This window comes from Maniola hyperantus, chromosome 10 (assembly GCF_902806685.2).
Source record: "Maniola hyperantus chromosome 10, iAphHyp1.2, whole genome shotgun sequence".
NCBI lineage: Eukaryota > Metazoa > Arthropoda > Insecta > Lepidoptera > Nymphalidae > Maniola > Maniola hyperantus.
In genome coordinates, this window is record NC_048545.1 from 843,452 (window position 1) to 863,527 (window position 20,076).

The following is a 20,076-nucleotide window of genomic DNA, read 5'->3' on the forward strand; positions in this document are numbered from 1 at the left end:
GCTGACTAATATTCTCCTTTCCCCTCCAACTAAGCGTACAGCTTGTGCTAGGAGTAGGTACGACAATTTAATAGTGCAACGGGTGGGATTTGAACCGGCCACCTTTCGATTTTCAGGCCGCTCCTTTAACCGTTGAGCTATCGAGGCTCTTGATATATACATACATAGATTGCTAAAATCATAACTCCTCCTTTTGCTAAAATCATAACTCTCCCTTTTGCTTTGCCGTAGTCGGGTAAAAAACTGGCGATTGTAAAATTGACCCTAAATCAGAAATGAGTAAAACTTTTGTATACAGACGCCCCTGATTTCACTTTTACTATAATAATATACATACATAGGGCCGGTTGTTTCAACAAACTTTGACGGACACGTAACCTTTAAATATGGCGCTAACGAACGTAAGTAAAGAAAAAGCGTTGATTCAGCATCTATTAGCGCTAACGTTCGTTAAAAAGTTACGTTTACGTTAACCGGTGCTGGCGCCATTGGTGATCGTCAAATCAGTTCGTAACTTCATACTTCTTACAAACGGAATATTTTATTTACAAATTATAATGGAATCAATTTAATTCAAAGTTTTTAATGATAGTTTTTTTGAAGATTTTGTAACAAAGAAAAAGTGTTTAAAATGCGAAGTAGCAATATTAATAACTATGTATATAATTTAATATACTTAAAATGAAATAAGAAAAGGATACGGAGAAGTAAGTTAATTTTTAGGGTTAGTTTCGCAACCAAAATAACAATGACGAACAGTTTTTTGTACAATGAAGCAACGCACTTAAATTAACAGATGTTAAAGTTCGTCTACGTCCGTTAAATTTTAACGAACGGATCTTACGAAGACCAATGGTTTGAAACAACCGGCCCTAAGTATGCGATATATAGATAGTAAAACAGGGTCATGGCTCCTCGAGAAAGGAGAGAGTAGGAGGCTGAGAAATCGAAACATATCAGTTATTTTGTTATTATTGTTGTTTACACATCTTTCCGAGCGAGTCCTAAGTGCTGTGAGATCGACGCGTAGTGTTTAATTCAACAGTAAACATTAAACTTATTTTAATTGATCGAGAACTTAAAATTAACAAACTTAGGTTGTGTGCTGGTAATTGATTCTGAGCACAACCTAATTTTAGAGTATTTGCATCCTCTTCTTACTAATGTAATATGAAAAGGACAGACGCAGTCTGACAGTTTTAAATTTAATTTTTAGTTGTTAAAACCCGTGATTTTAGCGCACAGTCGCGAGCCTACTGTTTGTAGCGTGCTTTAGTGCAACCCGAAGGTTTCCCGTATGCCATCGTACAAGATAACACTATGCACGTTATTTATTTTTTAACTAGATGATGCCCGTGACGTCGTCCGCGTGGATTTAGGTTTTTAAAAATCCTGTGAGAACTCTTCGATTTACCGGGATAAAAAGTAGCCTATGTCCTTCCCCGGTATGCAAGCTATCTCTGTACCAAATTTCTTCAAAATCGGTTGAACGGTTGAGCCGTGAAAAGCTAGCAGACAGACAGACAGACAGACACAGTTTTGCATTTATAATATTAGTATGGATTTGCATGACGGCAATTTTTGAAATTCCCTATCTTAGTTTTGCATGATCATTGATCAACCCATCGCCGCGGCCGGCTCACTAGGTACTGAGTACGGGTCTCCTCTCAGAATAGAATAGAATAGAATATGTTTTTATTCAAGTAGACTTTTTACAAGCGCTTTCGAATAGTCGGGTAGTTTTAATTTACCACTGGTTCGGAATGCCGTTCCTACCGAGAAGAACCAGCAAGAAACTCGGCGGTTGCTCTTTTTAATTTTACAATTTACTATGTTATTATACTATACAGAATAAGAGGTTAATCGTCTGCCACGCTGACAATGACCCAATGCGGATTGGCAGACTCGATAATTTAAATAATTAATTATCGAGTCTGCTAATTTTTTATTTAGCGATAACCTCTTTTTTTTGTTTGTTAATGAAGTTTGTCTTTCCAGTCAGTCAATTCGTTAGTTATTTAAGAGTAACAGTTAATTATTATTATTTGTTTGTATTTTTATATTAAAAATGATCATTCCTAATTATTTATTTATACTGTTCTTAGAAGTAAACTAGATATAGGAGTAGTTACCTACCTAATTATACTTATTTTGTAACTAGGTATAGTCTTGCTATGACAGTCGAATGAAACTCGTGGAAAAAATATCGTGGAAACCAAATTATTATAATAAAGTTAAGATCTTGTAGTGTACCTATAGTGAAAAAACCGGCCAAGTGCGAGTCAGATTCGCGCACCGAGGGTTCCGTATTACAGTCGTATTTTTTCAACATTTTGCACGATAAATCAAAAACTATATTCCATTAAAATAAATAAAAAATCTGTTTTAGAATATACAGGTAAAGCCCTTTCATAATTATGATACCCCACTTGGTATAGCTATCTTACTTTGAAAATTTGAAATATTAATTAATTAATTATTTTCATGTTCATTAACACATTTTAATCTTTTTGTGTGATGTAACCACAGATCTACGGTTTTCGTATTTATTCCTTTACTTTTGCTGTAAGACCAACCTAACTAACTAAGGTTTTTACCTAAAATAATGTACCAAATTAAAGCTCAGAGTGACTCAGCGAGCGATAGAGAGCTATGCTTGGAGCATCTCTACTTGATCAAAGCAGAAATGAGGAGATCCGTAGGAGAACCAGAGTAACCGACATAGCTTATCTAACGGGTTGCGAAGCTGAAGTGGCAATGGGCAGGGCACATAGTTCGAGGGACCGATACACCTACATTGGGGTCCCATCTTCCAAGGCACCTGAATAGATAACTCTGTGCCCAAGGAGCCAGAAAGATAAACATTGAGGTCCCAAGGTGATGACCTCGTACGGAAAGTGCAGCTTTAGCAGAGTTCTTTACGACCTCCCTGGCGCAGTGGTAAGCGCTATTGTACTATAATATTGGTGGGAGGTCCTGGGTTCGATTCCCGGCAGGGATTTGGAATTTTATAATTTCTAAATTTCTGGTCTGGTCTGGTGGGAGGCTTCGGTCGTGGCTAGTTACCACCCTAGCGGCAAAGCCGAGCCGCCAAGCGATTTAGCGTTTCGATACGATGCGATGCGAAGAAACCAAAGGGGTGTGAGTTTAATAAAAAACTGCCATGACCCTTCCAGGTTAGCCCGCTTCCATCTTAGACTGCATCATCACCTACCACCAGGTGAGATTGCAGTCAAGTGCTAACATGTATCTGAATTAAAAAAAGTTCCCACTACAAAGGACAAACAAACACAATTTCAACTTGGTATATCGACGCGTTCCTGAGAAAAACGGTTTTGACTGGTTTTGACAGTCAGACGGATAACGAAGTGATTCTGTGAGGGTTATTTTTTCTTTTAAGGTACGGAACCCCAAAAATAAGACCATCATACAATAAGGTCATCTTATTTGCTGTCCATTTAGCAAGTTGTGCATCATGGGGATTCCTCTGTGAAAATCCGCTAAAACCTTTCTTTGCTCAGCAATTAGATCCTACCTTCCTAACATACTACATAAATGATGCATACCTACTTAAATGCTCCTCGATGTGACAATTTCCAACTGTTTAATTATTATTTTCAAGACTTTGATATTAGGTACGCTGCGTTGTGGTATAACTAGAAATAATTAGGTACCTATGTTGTAATTAGGTCGGTAATTGTTTATGTACACATCTGCTTTCCTGCTTACAGCTGATGCCAGCGACTTCGTCAGCGTGGAATTAGGTTTTTTAAAAATCCCGTGGGAACTCTGTGATTTTCCGGGATAAAAAGTAGCCTATGTCACTCTCCAGGTCTTTATCTATACCCATACAAAAAATCACGTCAATCCGTTCCACCGTTGCGACGGGATTGAAGGACAAACCAACAAACCAACATACCAATAAACCAACAAACAAACACACTTTCACATTTATAATATGGGCACTGATGGTAATATATTAATAAATTTGATAGGTGAAATTAAATAATTGGTTTCACATTAAAATCATAATAATGTTTGTTTGTTATTAGAAAAGGTGCCCTTCTCATGCTGAGAGGATATCCGTACTCAGTGTTATAGGCCTGCGATGGATTGAGATGATGATGATGATGACGATTTTAATTAATACTCATAACTTTTGATAATATAATATTGTAGTAGGTAGGTACTTCTCTATAATATAAAAATGAATCACTAAATGTGTTGCTCATCGCAAATCTCGAGAACAGCTGAACCGATTTCGCTAATTCTTTTTTTATAATATTCCTTGAAGTACGAGGATGGTTCTTACGGAGAAAAAAATTTAATTCAACCTCCCCCTCAATTTCTAAACGCCACTTGAGCGAAGCCGGGGCAGGTCAGCTAGTAGGTAATAATTGAAAGTTTTTTTTGCAGCAATATGAAAAAGGGCAAAGATGACCTCCCCCTACAGCAAATCTCCATTGAGAAGTTGGATAATAACACGGAAGTCGACTTGGAGACAGCTTTGGAACTTTGCGGTGAGTTCATATTTTCAATTATATTAATAGAACGGTATGGACTATATGGAGGCATTCAAAAAGCGGTGATAGTCTATTAACACTTCAGCCTCCAATTCGAGGGGTCCAGGGTTCGATCCCGGGTACGCACCTCTAAATTTCCGGTGTTATATGCATTTGAAGCAGTTAAATTATCACTTGCTTTAACAGGGAAGGAAAACATCGTGAGGAAAGTGTTCTCCAGTATGTTATCAAAGGTGTGTGAAGTCCATCGTCTAAATAGCTCAACCGGTAAAGGAGTGGACTGAAAACCGCAAGGTCGACGGTTCAAACCCCGCCCGTTGCACTATTGTCGTACCTACTCCTAGCACAAGCCTGACGCTTAGTTGGAGAGGAAAGGGGAATATTAGTCATTTTATATAATTTAAAAAAAAAAAAAAAAAATAGTCAAAATGGCGCCATACCGAGTTTTATTTTTCAAAAAATTACAGTCACTCGGGACGACGATGTAAAGATTCTAGCAAACTTTACCCTATAGGTACATCCAAATCTGAAAAGTGGAATAAAGAAACTCACGTGGATCCATACATAAACCCTGAAAACTTTACATTTTTTTGGGCAGTCGTTTAAAAAACTAAATTCGATCTTTTTAGGGTTCCGTACCTCAAAAGGAAAAAGGAACCCTTATAGGATCACGTCGTTGTCTTTCAAGAAACTTCCCGTCGACCTAGAATATAAAATTTGGCAGGTAGGTACTTAGGTCTTATAGCACAATAAAGAAAAACATCCGAAAACTGTGAATTTGTGGTTACATCACGAAAAAAAATTAAAATGTGTTTATGATAATTCGTATGTTCAACTTTCAAAGTAAGATTACTAGTGGTAATCGTAAGTTTAGTAAAAAAAATAGTTAAAAATTGTAAAATTTAAAAAATATTGTATGTATAACCAGTATTGCACGCCACAAAGTGGCAAACTGTTAGAACTTTATAACAAGTATAACACCTAATGTACCTACACAGTTAATGCAATAAAATTTATTCTATTCTATTCTATATTATGAAAGGGCATTCTAAAACAGATTTTTATTTATTTTCATGCATAGTACCTAGTTTTCACTTTACCGTGTAAAATGTCAAAAAATACGAGTGTAGTATGGAATGGAACCCTCGCTCGGTGCGCGAGTCTGACTCACAATTGGCCGGTTTTTTCAACAGCAAATTTATTCGTACCCGTATTGCTATAATTATTTACAGCGGCGCAATATACTTTATACAAACTTGCTATTTTATTTCCACAGGCGTTGGGAGGTATCAGATGTTTCACTGTGCATTGATGGTGATCATACTCGGCGCGGCCATGCTGGAGATGATTGGCTCCTCCTTCGTGTTACCCGCCGCTGCCTGCGATTTGGACATACCTGATCATTTGAGAGGAATTATAACGTCCATTCCTAATATAGGTAAACTAGCTTATGCTCGCGATTTTCGTCCGCGCGGACTACATAAATTTCAACCCCCCATTTAACACACTTGGGGGTGGAATTTTAAAAAATCCTTTCTTTGTGTTTACCATCTCTTTACAAAGAACACACCCTCCAAATTTCATATCTCTAGGACCAGCGATTTAGGCTGTGCGTTGATATATATAAGTCAGTCAGTCAGGACTTTACATTTTATATATACAGATAAATGATAAAAAGAATTACATATAAGATACAATGAAACTAATATTTTCTCCTGTTTATTTGTCACTAGCGACTCGCCCCAGTTTCGCACGGGTAGCTTATTGCGATTTTCGCAGGCATCTCTAATTTTTTGAAAATAAAATAATATAGCCTATATTACACAGGAATAAAGCTTTCTACTGGTAAAAGAATTTTCAAAATCGATTCAGTAGTTCCAGAGATTACTTCCTACAAACAAACTTACAAATATAACCTCTTTATAATTTAAGATAATGCTCGCGATTACGTCTGCGCGGATTTAGGTTTTTAAAAATCCTGTGGGAACTCTTTGATCTTCCGGTATAAAAGTAGCCTACGTCCCTGGGATGAGAGGAATCTCATTACCAAATTACGTTAAAATCGGTTAAACGGATGGGCCGTGAAAAGCTAGCAGACAGATATACAGACAGACACACTTTCGCATTTATAATATTAGTATTGATTGGGACAACCCACCACCTCCCATATCCCCCACCAACCTTACGGTTGAGGTTTGAGGCTCTTTCCCGGGGCGCCTTCTCTCTACCTACTTCCTACAAATTCTTTCTATCTTATCCTTGTCCCATGAGTCTTTCTCCCCTTTCTGGGGCAGACGTAAACAACACGCAGATCCGATCCCCGCGTGCCCCGCGGTCCGGATCCTTTCTCAGTCTCAAGCACCCACTGGACCACGATCACGGTCCGAGCTGTTCCGCATCTTGTGCCATTGGTGCGCGAACTCCCGGAGCTTTCCAAATCTTTCCGCCGAGGCAACGAGGGTAGTAGACCGGACCCTCTTCCTCACGAACGATCCCGTCCAGCAGGGCGCACCGGAGGTCCTCGTACACTGTACACTCCCACAAGACGTGGTGGTGGTCCTCCTCCGCCAGACCGCACAAGCAGACACCACTCTCCACGAGACACAGGTCATGCAGGCGCTTGTTGAAGCATCCATGGCCTGTTAGGATATGCGAGGTCTCATAGTCCGGTGCGACCCAGGTTGCCCTGAGACGAGCGGCCACGTCCGGAGTTATCAGGTCCGGAGGTATGGATTGTATGAAGTTTCCAGGAGTGATACTGACGGCGCCCTTCTGGGGTCGTGCGGCGGACACGTTCGGCAGGAAGCCAGTGCTGCTGCTGTCCACCGCCGTGGCGGGAGTCATCGCGCTGCTCGCCTCCTTCATGCCCAACCTGCTCAGCTTTGCCTTGTGCAAGTTTGCTGGCTCGCTCTTGTAAGTCTTTTGTAATACCTACTTCATATACCTACTCTATATAGGTTTCTATTTAGACTCTCTCTTATACAGGGTGTAACCAGAACGCTGGCAAAAACGAAGACAGATGATTACTGATACAATACAATTCCTATTATTTTTTTAAAGTTTACGATGATAAATATTCCAATAACAAACATCTGACTGACGCCAGAGGTCAACGAACGTTACGTTAGTAGGTCACTCGGAGTCAATGCCGCGTCGTAAGCGGGGCATTGACCCGAGTTTTGCACGCTATACATTGTGGGTTTGAAAAATACTAAATCACTAAAACTACAAAATGAGGCAAATGGTTTTTTTTTTTTTTTTTAAATTCAGATACAAGTTAGCCCTTGACTGCAATCTCACCTGGTGGTAAGTGATGATGCAGTCTAAGATGATAGCGGGCTAACCTGGAAGGGGTATGGCAGTTTTTAATAAACCCATGCCCCTTTGGTTTCTACACAGCATCGTACCGGAACGCTAAATCGCTTGGCGGCACGGCTTTGCCGGTTATTGGTATTGGATTGCGTTTAGGTAGTATAACTAACCTAAGCTAACTAAGCTAACTTTTTAAGCTAAACTAAGCTAAGCTTAGATAAGGTAGCTAAGTTTTTGCTAGCGTTCTGGTTACACCCTGTATATAGTCTAGCCTATATAATCAGATTCAATTTTACTGAAAAACTGACCATGAAAAGCCTTAAAGCAAGTTTTTTTAAAACGAATATTAGCTATGTTAAGTATGACCAATATTCCCCTTCCCCTCCAACTAAGCGTGAAGTTTGTGCTAAGAGTAGGTACGACAATAGTGCAAGTGTTAGGTTTGAACCTCCGACCTTTTGGAATTCAGTCTACTCCTTAACCGTTGAGCTTGCGTCATCATTCCTCATACGCATGGCTAGGGTCTGGAATACTCTTCCGAGATCAGTGTTTCCTGCCAATTATAATCCGGGTATCTTTAAAACAAGAGTGAATAGGCACCTTCTAGGCAAACGCGTTCCATCTTAGGCCACATCACATCATCACTTCCCATCAGGTGTGATCGTGGTCAAGCGTGCGCCTATAATGAATAAAAAAAAAGACTTTTTTTTTATTTATTTTATTCAGATACAAGTTAGCCCTTGACTGCAATCTCACCTGATGGTAAGTGATGATGCAGTCTAAGATGATAGCGGGCTAACCTGGAAGGGGTATGGCAGTTTTTAATAAACCCATGCTTTTTTGGTTTCTACACGGCATCGTACCGGAACGCTAAATCGCTTGGCGGCACGGCTTTGCCGGATTAGACGGCCGCGGTATGATGCCGGAAAGACTATTTGTTTCCAGTCTATCCTGTCCTTCATCCCTGGGCTTCGCGTACGCGGGAGAGCTGGTGCCGAGGCTGAAGAGGGACCTCGCGGTGCTGGTATGCAACGCTCTACTGATGCTCTTTGCTTCATTGTGTCCTAGTAAGTTACCATCTACTTCTTTGTCAGCCTGTGGCATGCCACAATATCACACTATGTTGCTCTGTCGTAAATGCAGCTTAAGGTGACGCAGGACGCTCGACCTAAATTGGCAGCGCACGTGGGTAACATGTTTGCCTTTCACTTGACATCGTATGAGAAAGTTGAGAGGCACGATGATTTTCGCTGAAATCAAGCGCGCGAAAAGGGTTTAGGAAAAGTATTTTTGAGAAAAAACTGCTGAATTTATGTTTGCAAAGTAAAGTTATTTCAAGTAATGAATAAATAAACTACGTCTAATGATAAATTGATTTAGAATTTTCATATCCCTAATCTTATTTATTTACGCCCAAAGTTGTCATTAATTTAGTGTTAAAATAGGAATCTTTTGAGCCTCGTAACTTTTTAATCAATATTTTTTTCAATGTTTTATATATCAATAAACCTAGATAATGACGAGATAAATCGATATAATTCTTAGTTTTGTGCGTACAATATCGAATATTGTTGTAATTTCCCTCCTACGTTTGTATGAAGAAAGCACTGAACTGAGTCCCCTTAAGAAGCTTATGTGTGGTGCGTGTGTGCAGCGTGTGTCACGGTGTGTGGTTCGTTTGTGGCGCGTCTGTGACGCACGTGTAATGCGTGTTTGGCGCTTGTATTGCGTACGTGGTGCGAGAATGAGGATGAAAGCACAACATTTTTTTTTAATTTCACTTATTTTATCACTAGCTGATGCCCACGACTTCGTACGCGTGGATTTAGGTTATTAAAAATCCCGTGGGAACGGGATAAAAAGTAGCCTATGTCACTCTCCAGGTCTTTTTCTATACCCATACAAAAATCACATCAATCCGTTACACCGTTGCGACGTGATTGAAGGACAAACCAACAAATCTACAAACAAAGACACTTTCGCATTTATAATAAGGGTACTGATTATGTTTACGTACCTACACACTTGTACACTATAATATCTCCTGAAGTAACTTCCAGTTTTCGCCTGGGGTGTGCTCTCCTACAACTGGCAAGGCCTGGGCTTCCAACCCTGGAGGGTCCTGACCGCAGTCTACGCGACCCCCCTCGTCCTCGCCGCGGCGTGGCTGACGCAGGCCAGGGAGAGCCCCAAGTTCCTGGTGACCAAGGGCAAACCGGCCGAAGCTTTGGAAGTACTGAGGCATATCTTTGCTTTCAATAGCAGACGCGAGAAGAATACCTATTGTGTGAGTAATGAGTTTGTAACTTAGGATCAGTTAAAAGCAAACAACTTTTTTAAAGTCAGGGTTTTTTTAAATAAAATAAAAAAAGATTCCGACGAATTGAGAACCTCCTCCTTTTTTTGAAGTCGGTTAAAAACGATTGAAACTTACTCGCGAAAACAAAAACATACGAATTCAAAATAACTATCTAAATATACATACATATAAAAGGAAAAGGAGACTGACTGACTGACTGACTGATCTATCAACGCACAGATCAAACTACTGGGCTGAGATTTGACATGCAGATAGCTATTATGACCCCCTAAGGGAGAGAAAGAGGGGTTTGAAGTTTGTGTAGTCCACGCGAACGAAGACGCGAGCATAAGCTAGTCTTGCTATAACGATGTTTTCCTTTACCGTTAAAGCAAGTGATATTTTATTAATTAAAAGTTAAAACGCACATAACTCGGTTAGAGGTGCATGCCCGGGATCGAACCCGCGACCTCCGATTAGAAAGTGGACCTCCGAACCACTAAGCTATCACACCTTAGATAGTGTAATACTGGTTAAGAATTGTAACCTTTCAGAGGAAAACATATTTTTCTGTTTTTAGGCTTCCGTACCTCAAAAGGAAAAACGGAACCCTTATAGGATCACTTTGTTGTCTGTCTGTCTGTCTGTCTGTCTGTCCGTCTGTCTGTCAAGAAACCTACAGGGTACTTTCCGTTGACCTAGAATCATGAAATTTGGCAGATAGAATTTGGTAGGTAGATCTTATAGCTAACATTTGGGGAAAAATCTGAAAACCGTGAATTAAAAAAAAACACAACACACACAAAAAAAATTAAATTCTGGTCATGAACTAATAATTAGTATTTTAAACTTTCGAAGTGAGTGACTATATCAAGTGGGGTATCATATGAAAGGTCTTTACCTGTACATTCTAAAACAGATTTTTATTTATTTTTATGCATCATAGTTTTTGAATTATCTTGCAAAATGTCGAAAAAATACGACTGTAGTACGGAACCCTCATTGCGCGAGCCTGACTCGCACTTGGCCGGTTTTATTATTTTTTAAAGAATATTAGCCCTGTTAATTATGACTAATCTTACCCTTTCACCTCCAATTAAGCGTAAAGCTTGTGCTAGGAGTGGGTACGACAATAGTGCAACGGGTGGGGTTTGAACCGGCGACCTTCGGACTTCAGTCCGATCCATAACCGTTGAGCTATTGAGGTTCTTGTTGCAGGTGACATCACTGAAGAGTGAAGACGACAAACCAATGGACGGTGAGGGTGCAGCGAGTGTTGGCAGTCGGTCAGCGTGGGCGTTGCTGCGGCCGCCGCATCTGAAGTGGCTCCTGCTCGCTGGTTTCCTCATGTTCGGCTTGTTTGCCTTGTGAGTAACAAAGCTGAATGTCAGGAGGTGCCAGGGTAGTTAGATCTCTCATTATTGGTTGAAATATAATGAATATTTTAATCTAAATATATAAAAGGAAAAGGTGACTGACTGACTGACTGACTGACTGACTGACTGACTGATTGACTGATCTATCAACGCACAGCTCAAACTACTGGACGGATCGTGCTGAAATTTGGCATGCAGATAGCTATTATGACGTAGGCATCCGCTAAGAAAGGATTTTTGAAAATTCAACTCCTAAGGGGGTGAAATAGGGGTTTGAAACTTTGTAGTCCACGCGGACGAAGTCGCGAGCATAAGCTAGTAATGAATATTTTTCATAGTTAATTTTCTTGTATTTCTTTTTTCTGTGTTTTTATAAATTGTATCTTATCAGTTAGTTAGTGCATTTATTTATTTAAGAATTGTTGTGTACACATATTAAGGGTTACCGCTTAGATCTTAATCTATTGTTTTTTATTTTTATTTGGACCATTTATAGCTGAAACCTGTTTTGTGTGCCTTTATAATAAAATAAAAATAAAATAGAAATGCATTGCTTCAGCAAACTCGCTATACAGGGTGTATCCAGAACGCTAGCAAAAACTTAGCGTTATTGTTATACTACCTAAACACAATCCAATACCAATAACCATTTGCCTCATTTTGCAGTTTTACGTCAGTCAAATCTTTTATTTGCAATATATTATTATTGTAAACTTTAACAAAATAATAGGATTTTTTATTTATTTTTTCGCGGTTTTTTTATTGTTCATAATTCATATCAGTAATCATCAGTACTATAACCTGTCTTCGTTTTTGCCAGCGTTCTGGTTACACCCTGTATATTCAGCTAGTCACAATGATTGAGAATATAGCAAACATTGTGAGAATGCGTAGGTACCTAGCGAAGAATTTCGATTTATAGTGGGAAGTCCCGGATTTGATTCCTGGCAGGGGTTTGGAATTTTATAATTTCTAAATTTCTGGTCTGGTCTGGTGGGAGGCTTCGGCCGTGGCTAGTTACCACCCTACCGGCAAAGCCGTGCCGCCAAGCGATTTAGCGTTCCGGTACGATGCCGTGTAGAAACCAAAGGGGTATGGGTTTAATAAAAACTGCCATACCCCTTCCAGGTTAGCCCGCTATCATCTTAGACTGCATCATCACTTACCACCAGGTGAGATTGCAGTCAAGGGCTAACTTGTATCTGAATAAAAAAAAAAAAAAAGAATATTTGGGACAAAAAGTCGTACACTTGCAACGCTCACTTTATAGTATAAACTAAAAGTCAATGTTTTCTTGGAACCACCTTTAAGCGAAGCGAAGGTGAAGGAAAACATTGTGAGGAAACCTGCATGCCTGAGAGTTCTCCAAAATGTTTTCTAAGGTGTGTAAAATCTGCCAATCCGTACTTGACCAGCGGGAAAACTATGGCCTAAACAATAAACCCTTCTCATTCTGAGAGGAGACCCTTTTGAGAACAGCAGAGTACAGTGCGACAAGGCTCTTTTGGCGCGTGGTGAAAATCGGAACTAACGTTGTCGTCAAGTGTCCCCTTTGTTCTTGTTTGAATAGTCTAAGCCTTGTTCTCCTACAGCGCCCCCTGTCAATGTCATCCAAGTGCCAAGAGAGCCTTGTCGCATTGTACTGGGCTGGCGAGGGATAGAGAGTGAGAAATCTAGCTTAGAACTCTAACCTGACAGGAGTATGCCCATTGTTACAGGTTGAACGGCCTGTTCCTGTTCGCCCCTAACACGATAAATAAGATGATGACCCAGGCAGACCAACCCGCCACCATTTGTATGTTGATGAACCAACCTGCAAACCAGGTAAGCGATCTTCTCACTTTAACTAACAAATATAACAAACAACGTACCTACAAACCTAATCCATTCTAATATTATAAATTCGAAAGTGTGCCTGTCTGTCTGTCTGCTAACTTTTCACGGCCCAACAGTTTAACCGATTTTGGTACAGAGTCAGCTTAATGTGTGTAAGAATAACGATTTCATCGTTATCGTAATCAACAAATTCTGCCCTTTGATTGGTTGTGAAAAAATGTAAACAGCCAATCAACCAATCAAAGGGCAGAATTAGTTGACATTTACGATAACGATGAATACGTTTTTCTTACACAATCGGGGGGCAGGTGGTATTTAAGTAGTAAAACATTATACATATCAATGTTTCCTTTCTCTTCTAGACAGCTGACGCAGCCTGCGTGGACAGCATCTCGTACGACACATTCCAGATCACCGCAGTGATGTCAGTGATCTACGGCGTGCTGGTGCTGCTGCTCAGCCTCAGCCCGCTCAGCAAAAAGGTCTTGCTGGCCGGCATGTACGCTGTCGTTGGCGCCAACTGCGTCGTGTCCGCTCTCACGAGCAACAGGTAGGGTTGCAGATCACCGCGGTGACGTCAGTGGTCTGTAGCGTGCTGGTGCTGCTGCTCAGCCTCAGCCCACTCAGCAAGAAGGCCTTACTATTAAAATGTACTAATTAATCATTGTCGGCGTATGCCCAACTAGGTCCTTATTCATGGGACGGTTCATACGACGCGGCACATAGCAAACTGCGTGTTACCCGGGTGCCAGCACCAGTGAGATTCCTGCTGGTCTTCTAGCATCACCGATTTAATCTCGCAGAACTAATGGCATCGTGTTCCAATATGATGATGGCGTTAAAAACTGGGCTGGGAGCAGCGCCCATTGCACGCTCTAATACTATTGAACTAAGTAGGTACTCATTTGAACTAATTAGTCGGGCATACTCTGACAAAAAACGTGAGTTGAGCCGTTTTATATTTTTTTGTCAAATCTTATACCTACCATACCTCCACCCCTCCTAGACGTCCATTGCTGGACATAGGTCTCTTGTAGGGACTTCCACACGCCACGGTCTTGCACCGCCTGAATCCAGCGGCTCCCTGCGACTCGTCTGGATATCGTCCGTCCACCTAGTGGGGAATCTTCCAACACTGCGTCTTCCGGTGCGAGGTCACCATTTCAGGGACCCCAACGTCTATCGGTTGTACGAACTATATGCCCTGCCCATTGCCACTTCAGCGTCGCAACCCGTTGAGCTATATATCGGTTTCTCTAGTTCTCCTACGGATCTTCTTATTTCTGATTTGATCACGTAGATAAACTCCGCACATAGCTCTCTTCATCGCCCGCTGAGTGACTCTGAGCTTTCTTATGAGGCCCATACCTCATATCTCTTAATTGTCAACTGTTACAGGATAATCGCTGGGATATCCATGTCAGCTCTACAGATAACTGCGCTTGGGATTGGACCACTCTGCGCCTACACCGTGCAGCTCTTCCCAACTAGTTTAAGGTAATGACGTCAACTGACTGACTGACTGACTGACTGATCTATCAACGCACAGCTCAAACTACTGGACGGATCGGGCTGAAATTTGGCATGCAGATAGCTATTATGACGTAGGCATCCGCTAAGAAAGGATTTTTGAAAATTCAACCCTTAAGGGGGGGAAATAGGGGTTTGAAATTTGTGTAGTCCACGTGGACGAAGTCGCGAGCATAAGCTAGTCTGTAATATTTATAATAAATATTATATAACAAAAAATATAACAAAAAATTCTAACAAGATTAAACCACCACGTTTGATTTGGTCATTAAAAGGCATACTTAATAATTATTATGTTAGGATCTAGAGGTTGTTAGAAGAATAACTAAATAACATTTAGACATATTTTCCATTAAAAAAAATTCGGTAAGTAAAAAAATCTAGGTAGGTAGGTACCTAACATTGTGAAAAGTCTAATTTTTTTCTTTAAATGGAAAAACACCATAAAACGTGGGAAAACAAAGATATTACCTATGTTATTTCAAGGTTTAAATAATGATCTACAGTAAATACATTCGTGGGGTGTATTTCACGTCAACAGCGTGCGAGATTTAATTTATAACACAGATTTGGGGTTTCCCTACTAGTTAGCTGCGCAGCAGGGTAAACATTTGCTGACGTTGTTAACTTATTATGATAAGAATTATGCTACATTCTTTATGGCATCATAGATAACAGTTTGAAACTTATTATGAAACGTGAAGTAAAATACCAATCTAAATATATAAAAGGAAAAGGTGACTGACTGACTGACAGATCTATCAACGAACAGCTCAAACTACTGGATGGTTCGAGCTGAAATTTGGCATGCAGATAGCTAATTAGAACGTAGACATCCGATAAGAAAGAATTTTTGAAAATTCATCTCCTAAGGGGGTGAAATAGGGGTTTGAAATTTGTGTAGTCCACGCGGACGAAGTCGCGAGCATATAAGCTGGTTAAAATATAAATAAGTTAACCTTTTATCAAACACCAGATGATGTCTCCGACATACCGTCCACGATTTAGCACGGGAGTTCAATGATGTAGTCTATCTATGCTTGGGACCTACAATAATATTTCACCATCAGCAGTTCCTGAATCCTCACGGTTTAGGAGTATTGTACTTTGCAGCATCAGGTTTAAAGGAAAACATATAATACACTACCTGCCCCGGCGAACTTCGTATCGCCTAACAAACGATTCTTTTTCAGGAATTTTTTAAATTTTTCTCTCCGTAATAACCATCCTCGTATTTCAAGGAATATTAATTAAAAAAATGAATTAGCATAATAGTTTTTGAATTATCATTTAAAATGTCGATAAAATACGATTGTATAGTATGGGACCCTTAGAGCGCAAGTCTGACTCGCATTTGGCTGGTTTTTTTCTTGTTTCATGTTATTTCTGTTTCCCCAGAGGCACGGCAGTGGGCGCGGTGCTGATGTTCGGGCGCCTGGGGTCGGTGACGGGCGCCAACGCGGCAGGAATCTTCCTGGCCGGAGCCTGCACCGCCACGTTCTACGGATTCGCGGCGCTTCTATTCTGTAACAACATTTTACTACCTATATTATAGAACTCGGCATTAAACAACGCCTTTCGACGTTAATACAGCGTCGAATACTAAAGTTCTTCGGTAATGTCTCCCGGCGTGAGAGTGACTCCATTGAGCGTCTTGTAGCGCAGGGCAAGGTGGAGGGTACCAGAGGGCAAGGAAGGTGACCTACGCGATGGACCGACCAAATTAAGTCCGCTGTGGGCGGTTCCGTGCACGAATGCACCAAACTATCGGCCAGCAGGGAGAAGTGGCGAATGCTCGTGAGGCATATAACATCTGCCCCCAAAAATGTCACTTCGTGATGAGCACGACCACTCTGCCAAGAGTGTCACGACGAAGAAGAAGAAGACCTATATTATAAATGCGAAAGTGTGTTTGTTTGTTGGTTTATAGGTTTGTCCTTCATTCAGACCTAGGTGCGTTTAGAACCCTCGTAGCGTTTGTTTTCGTAAAGTTTAAGTTCACGTAATTAATATCACCACTATAATTATCATCTTACAAATCCAACAACCGATCATCAAAAAGTGTAATCTATTACCAATCCATACTAATATTATAAATGCGAAAGTGTGTCTGTCTATCTGTCTGTCTGCTAGCCTTTCACGGCCTAACCGTTCAACCGATCTTGACGAAATTTGGTACAAAGATAGCTTGCATCCCGGGGACGGACATAGGCTACTTTTTATCCCGGAAATCAAAGAGTTCCCAAGGGATTTTTAAAAACCTAAATCCATGCGGACGTAGTCGTGGGCATCAGCTAGTTGTGAAATAAATACTATTGTAGACCGTGACAGGTCGAGATGGCAATCGGGAGAGAACGCCTTGCACACCCGCGCTAACCCGGTGCGGGCGAACGTGGGTGACGTGTGGGTGTGCAGGGTGTCCTCCCGCCTCATACCCCGATTGCCATCTCGACCTATCGCGTTCTAAACTAATAATAAGTATTATTTGAAAGCAGAACCTACTAGTTACTGAATACTTAAACTTCGTGAAAAGTCTGTTATTGTTTCACGACCTAGGAATATGTTTAAACCGGTATTGATGAAAGATATATAAAGATAGCTTGCATCCTGGAGCCAGACATAAACTACTTTTATCCCGGAAAACTAAAGAGTTTCCACGAGATTTTGAGAGATGAGAAGTCGCGGGCAAATCGCGAGCATTTCATGGTCATTTTATAAATACAATATATTTATAAAATTACTATCTTATTCCGCGTGGAGTGCACAAATTTAAAATCCCTATCCCCCTTAGGGGTTGAATTTTCAAAGATCCGTTCTTAGCGGATGTCTACATCATAATAGCAATCTGCATGCCAAATTTCAGCCCGATCCGTCCAGTAGTTTGAGCTGTGCGTTGATAGATCAGTCAGTCAGTCTGTCTCCTTTTCCCGATAGATGCCTGCCAATTCGGGAGAACAGACACTTTTGCAATGAAATAAATACCTACTTATGTATTTTTGATTTTTCTTCACAAGTTTTGATTTTCTTTTTGGGTTTCGAGTTTCGACTTGGGTATTTATTTTCCGTTATAATTTCAAAATGTTGACTTAGGTATTTATTTTCAGTTAATATTTCAAAATGTGTTTTGACTTAGGTATTTGTTTCCAGTGTGCGCAGCCCTCAGCTTTCTACTACCGCGAGATCAGCCGCCGAGCAAAGTCGGATGATGAACTATTATTATTTACTAGCTACTAATAAATACCTATTTTTAATACTCTGACTGAAACTACTAAACCATGTGCATATTAGCTTTATTATATACACAACGCATTTATTTAGGTATATTTTAAGAAAAGTTTTTGTAATGCCCGCTCCACACTACCGCGCGAATTGCGGCCCGGAAGCCCGTGAACGGACGAAACAAATTTTATATTCCACGATTATTTTATAAACAACTTCTTACTATCACTACCCATATTGTTATAAATGTGAAAGTGTGTTTGTTTGTTAGTATGTTGGTTTATTGGTTTGTTGGTTTGTCCTTCAATTGCGTAGCAACGAAGCAACGGATCGACGTGATTTTTGCATGGCTATAGTTTAAGATCTGGAGAGTGACATAGGCATTTTATCCCGGAAAATCAAAGAGTTCACGGTCCACGACCCACGGCTTTTTTTTAATAGATATAGCGAGCAAACGAGCAGGCGGGTCACCTGATGTTAAGTGATTACCGCCGCCCATGAACATTTGCAGCACCAGAGGAGCCGCCGATGCGTTGCCGGCCTTTTAGGAATATGTTGGTCCACCCCTTGAATAACCCTATGTTGTAATCTAGTGGGAACACCGCCGATGGGAGTTGGTTCCACAGAAGCATGTGCGTGGAAAGAAGGATCTGGCACAACGGACGGTCGAAGTGCACCAGACACCTAACCGATCGAACTGGTCGAACCGACACCAGACGATTTTTACAATCCTAAATCCACGCGTACTAAGTCGCGGGCATCAGCTAGTAGGTAAATACAATTAGCACTATCTAATACTAGTGCATTTTTGGGAAGCAATCGGCACACTGCTTGCACGTCACGACTCGCGCGCGAGTGTAGAGAGGGCATAATAATATTATTATACTTAAGTGACTGTACCTACTAGGTAAGTATAGTCAATAGTGGATCCACGGAAATAAATTACTTATTTAAGTGCAAAGATTTTTTATTCGATTACAAACTAAATCGCTGTCGTAACGCTGATTTTTTTTTTAAAGAATACGCAAAAGCATGCTAAATCAGCCCCCCAATTGTGTAAGAATAACCATTTCATGGCTATCGCAATCGTCAAGAAATTCTGCCATTTGATTGGTTGATTCGCTGTTTACATTTTTTCACAGCCAATCAAAGGGCAGAATTCTTGACGATTGCGATAGCCATGAAATGGTTATTCTTACACAATTGGGGGGCTGGACTAATATTCCCCTTCTATGGCACTAAGTATATGGGTACTACTATGATTTATCATCATCATCATCATCAGCCTGTGGACGTCCACTGTTGGACATAGGCCTTCCCTAAAGAGCGCCACCACACCCAGTCCTCAGCCTTCCTCATCCAGCCACTTCCCGCCAGCCTCTTTATATCGTCGGTCCATCGTGCTGGAGGGCGTCCCACACTGCGCTTGCTTAAACGCGGTCTCCACTCAAGGACTTTCCGGCTCCAACGGCCATCGCCTCTACGACAGGCATGGCCTGCCCACTGCCACTTCAGCTTGCTAATAGTTTGGGCTATGTCAATGACCTTGGTTCTACTGCGGATCTCTTTATTTCGGATCTCATCCCTCAGGGAAACTCCTAACATAGCCCTCTCCATAGCTCGCTGAGCGACTTTGAATTTGTGAACAAGGCCGTTTCTCAGTGTCCACGTTTCAGCACCATAGGTGGGGACGGGAAGAACACACTGGTTAAAGACTTTCGTCTTCAGGTACTGAGGAATTGACGATGACAAGCCTTGACTCAATTTCCCAAAAGCTGCCCAACCTAGCTTATGATTTATCAAAGAAGCAGTATAAGTCAATGGTCCTAGCGTAAATTGTACAAGTAGGTATGTATAGTCCGCGACAGGTTGAGATGGCTATCGAGGTATGAGGGGGGGGGGACGCCCCGCACACCTGCACGTCACCGGGGCAGCGCTGGGCCTGTGCGGGTGTGCGGGGCTTTCCCTCCCCGATTGTCAT

At 41.0% G+C, this 20,076-nt stretch overlaps 1 protein-coding gene across 1 annotated transcript; it reads left to right on the forward strand.

Annotated features, from left to right (window-relative positions):
- Nucleotides 1–1,001: 1,001 nt before the first annotated feature.
- Nucleotides 1,002–18,508, forward strand: LOC117985897 (synaptic vesicle glycoprotein 2C-like). Its single transcript, XM_034972700.2, has 12 exons — nucleotides 1,002–1,044; nucleotides 4,417–4,520; nucleotides 5,800–5,961; nucleotides 7,274–7,436; nucleotides 8,781–8,902; nucleotides 9,896–10,122; nucleotides 11,353–11,501; nucleotides 13,229–13,334; nucleotides 13,709–13,896; nucleotides 14,745–14,843; nucleotides 16,275–16,402; nucleotides 18,024–18,508. The coding sequence occupies exons 2-12, from the start codon at nucleotides 4,421–4,423 to the stop codon at nucleotides 18,080–18,082; spliced, it is 1,503 nt and encodes a 500-aa protein (XP_034828591.2). The 5' UTR covers nucleotides 1,002–1,044; nucleotides 4,417–4,420; the 3' UTR covers nucleotides 18,083–18,508.
- Nucleotides 18,509–20,076: the final 1,568 nt, after the last annotated feature.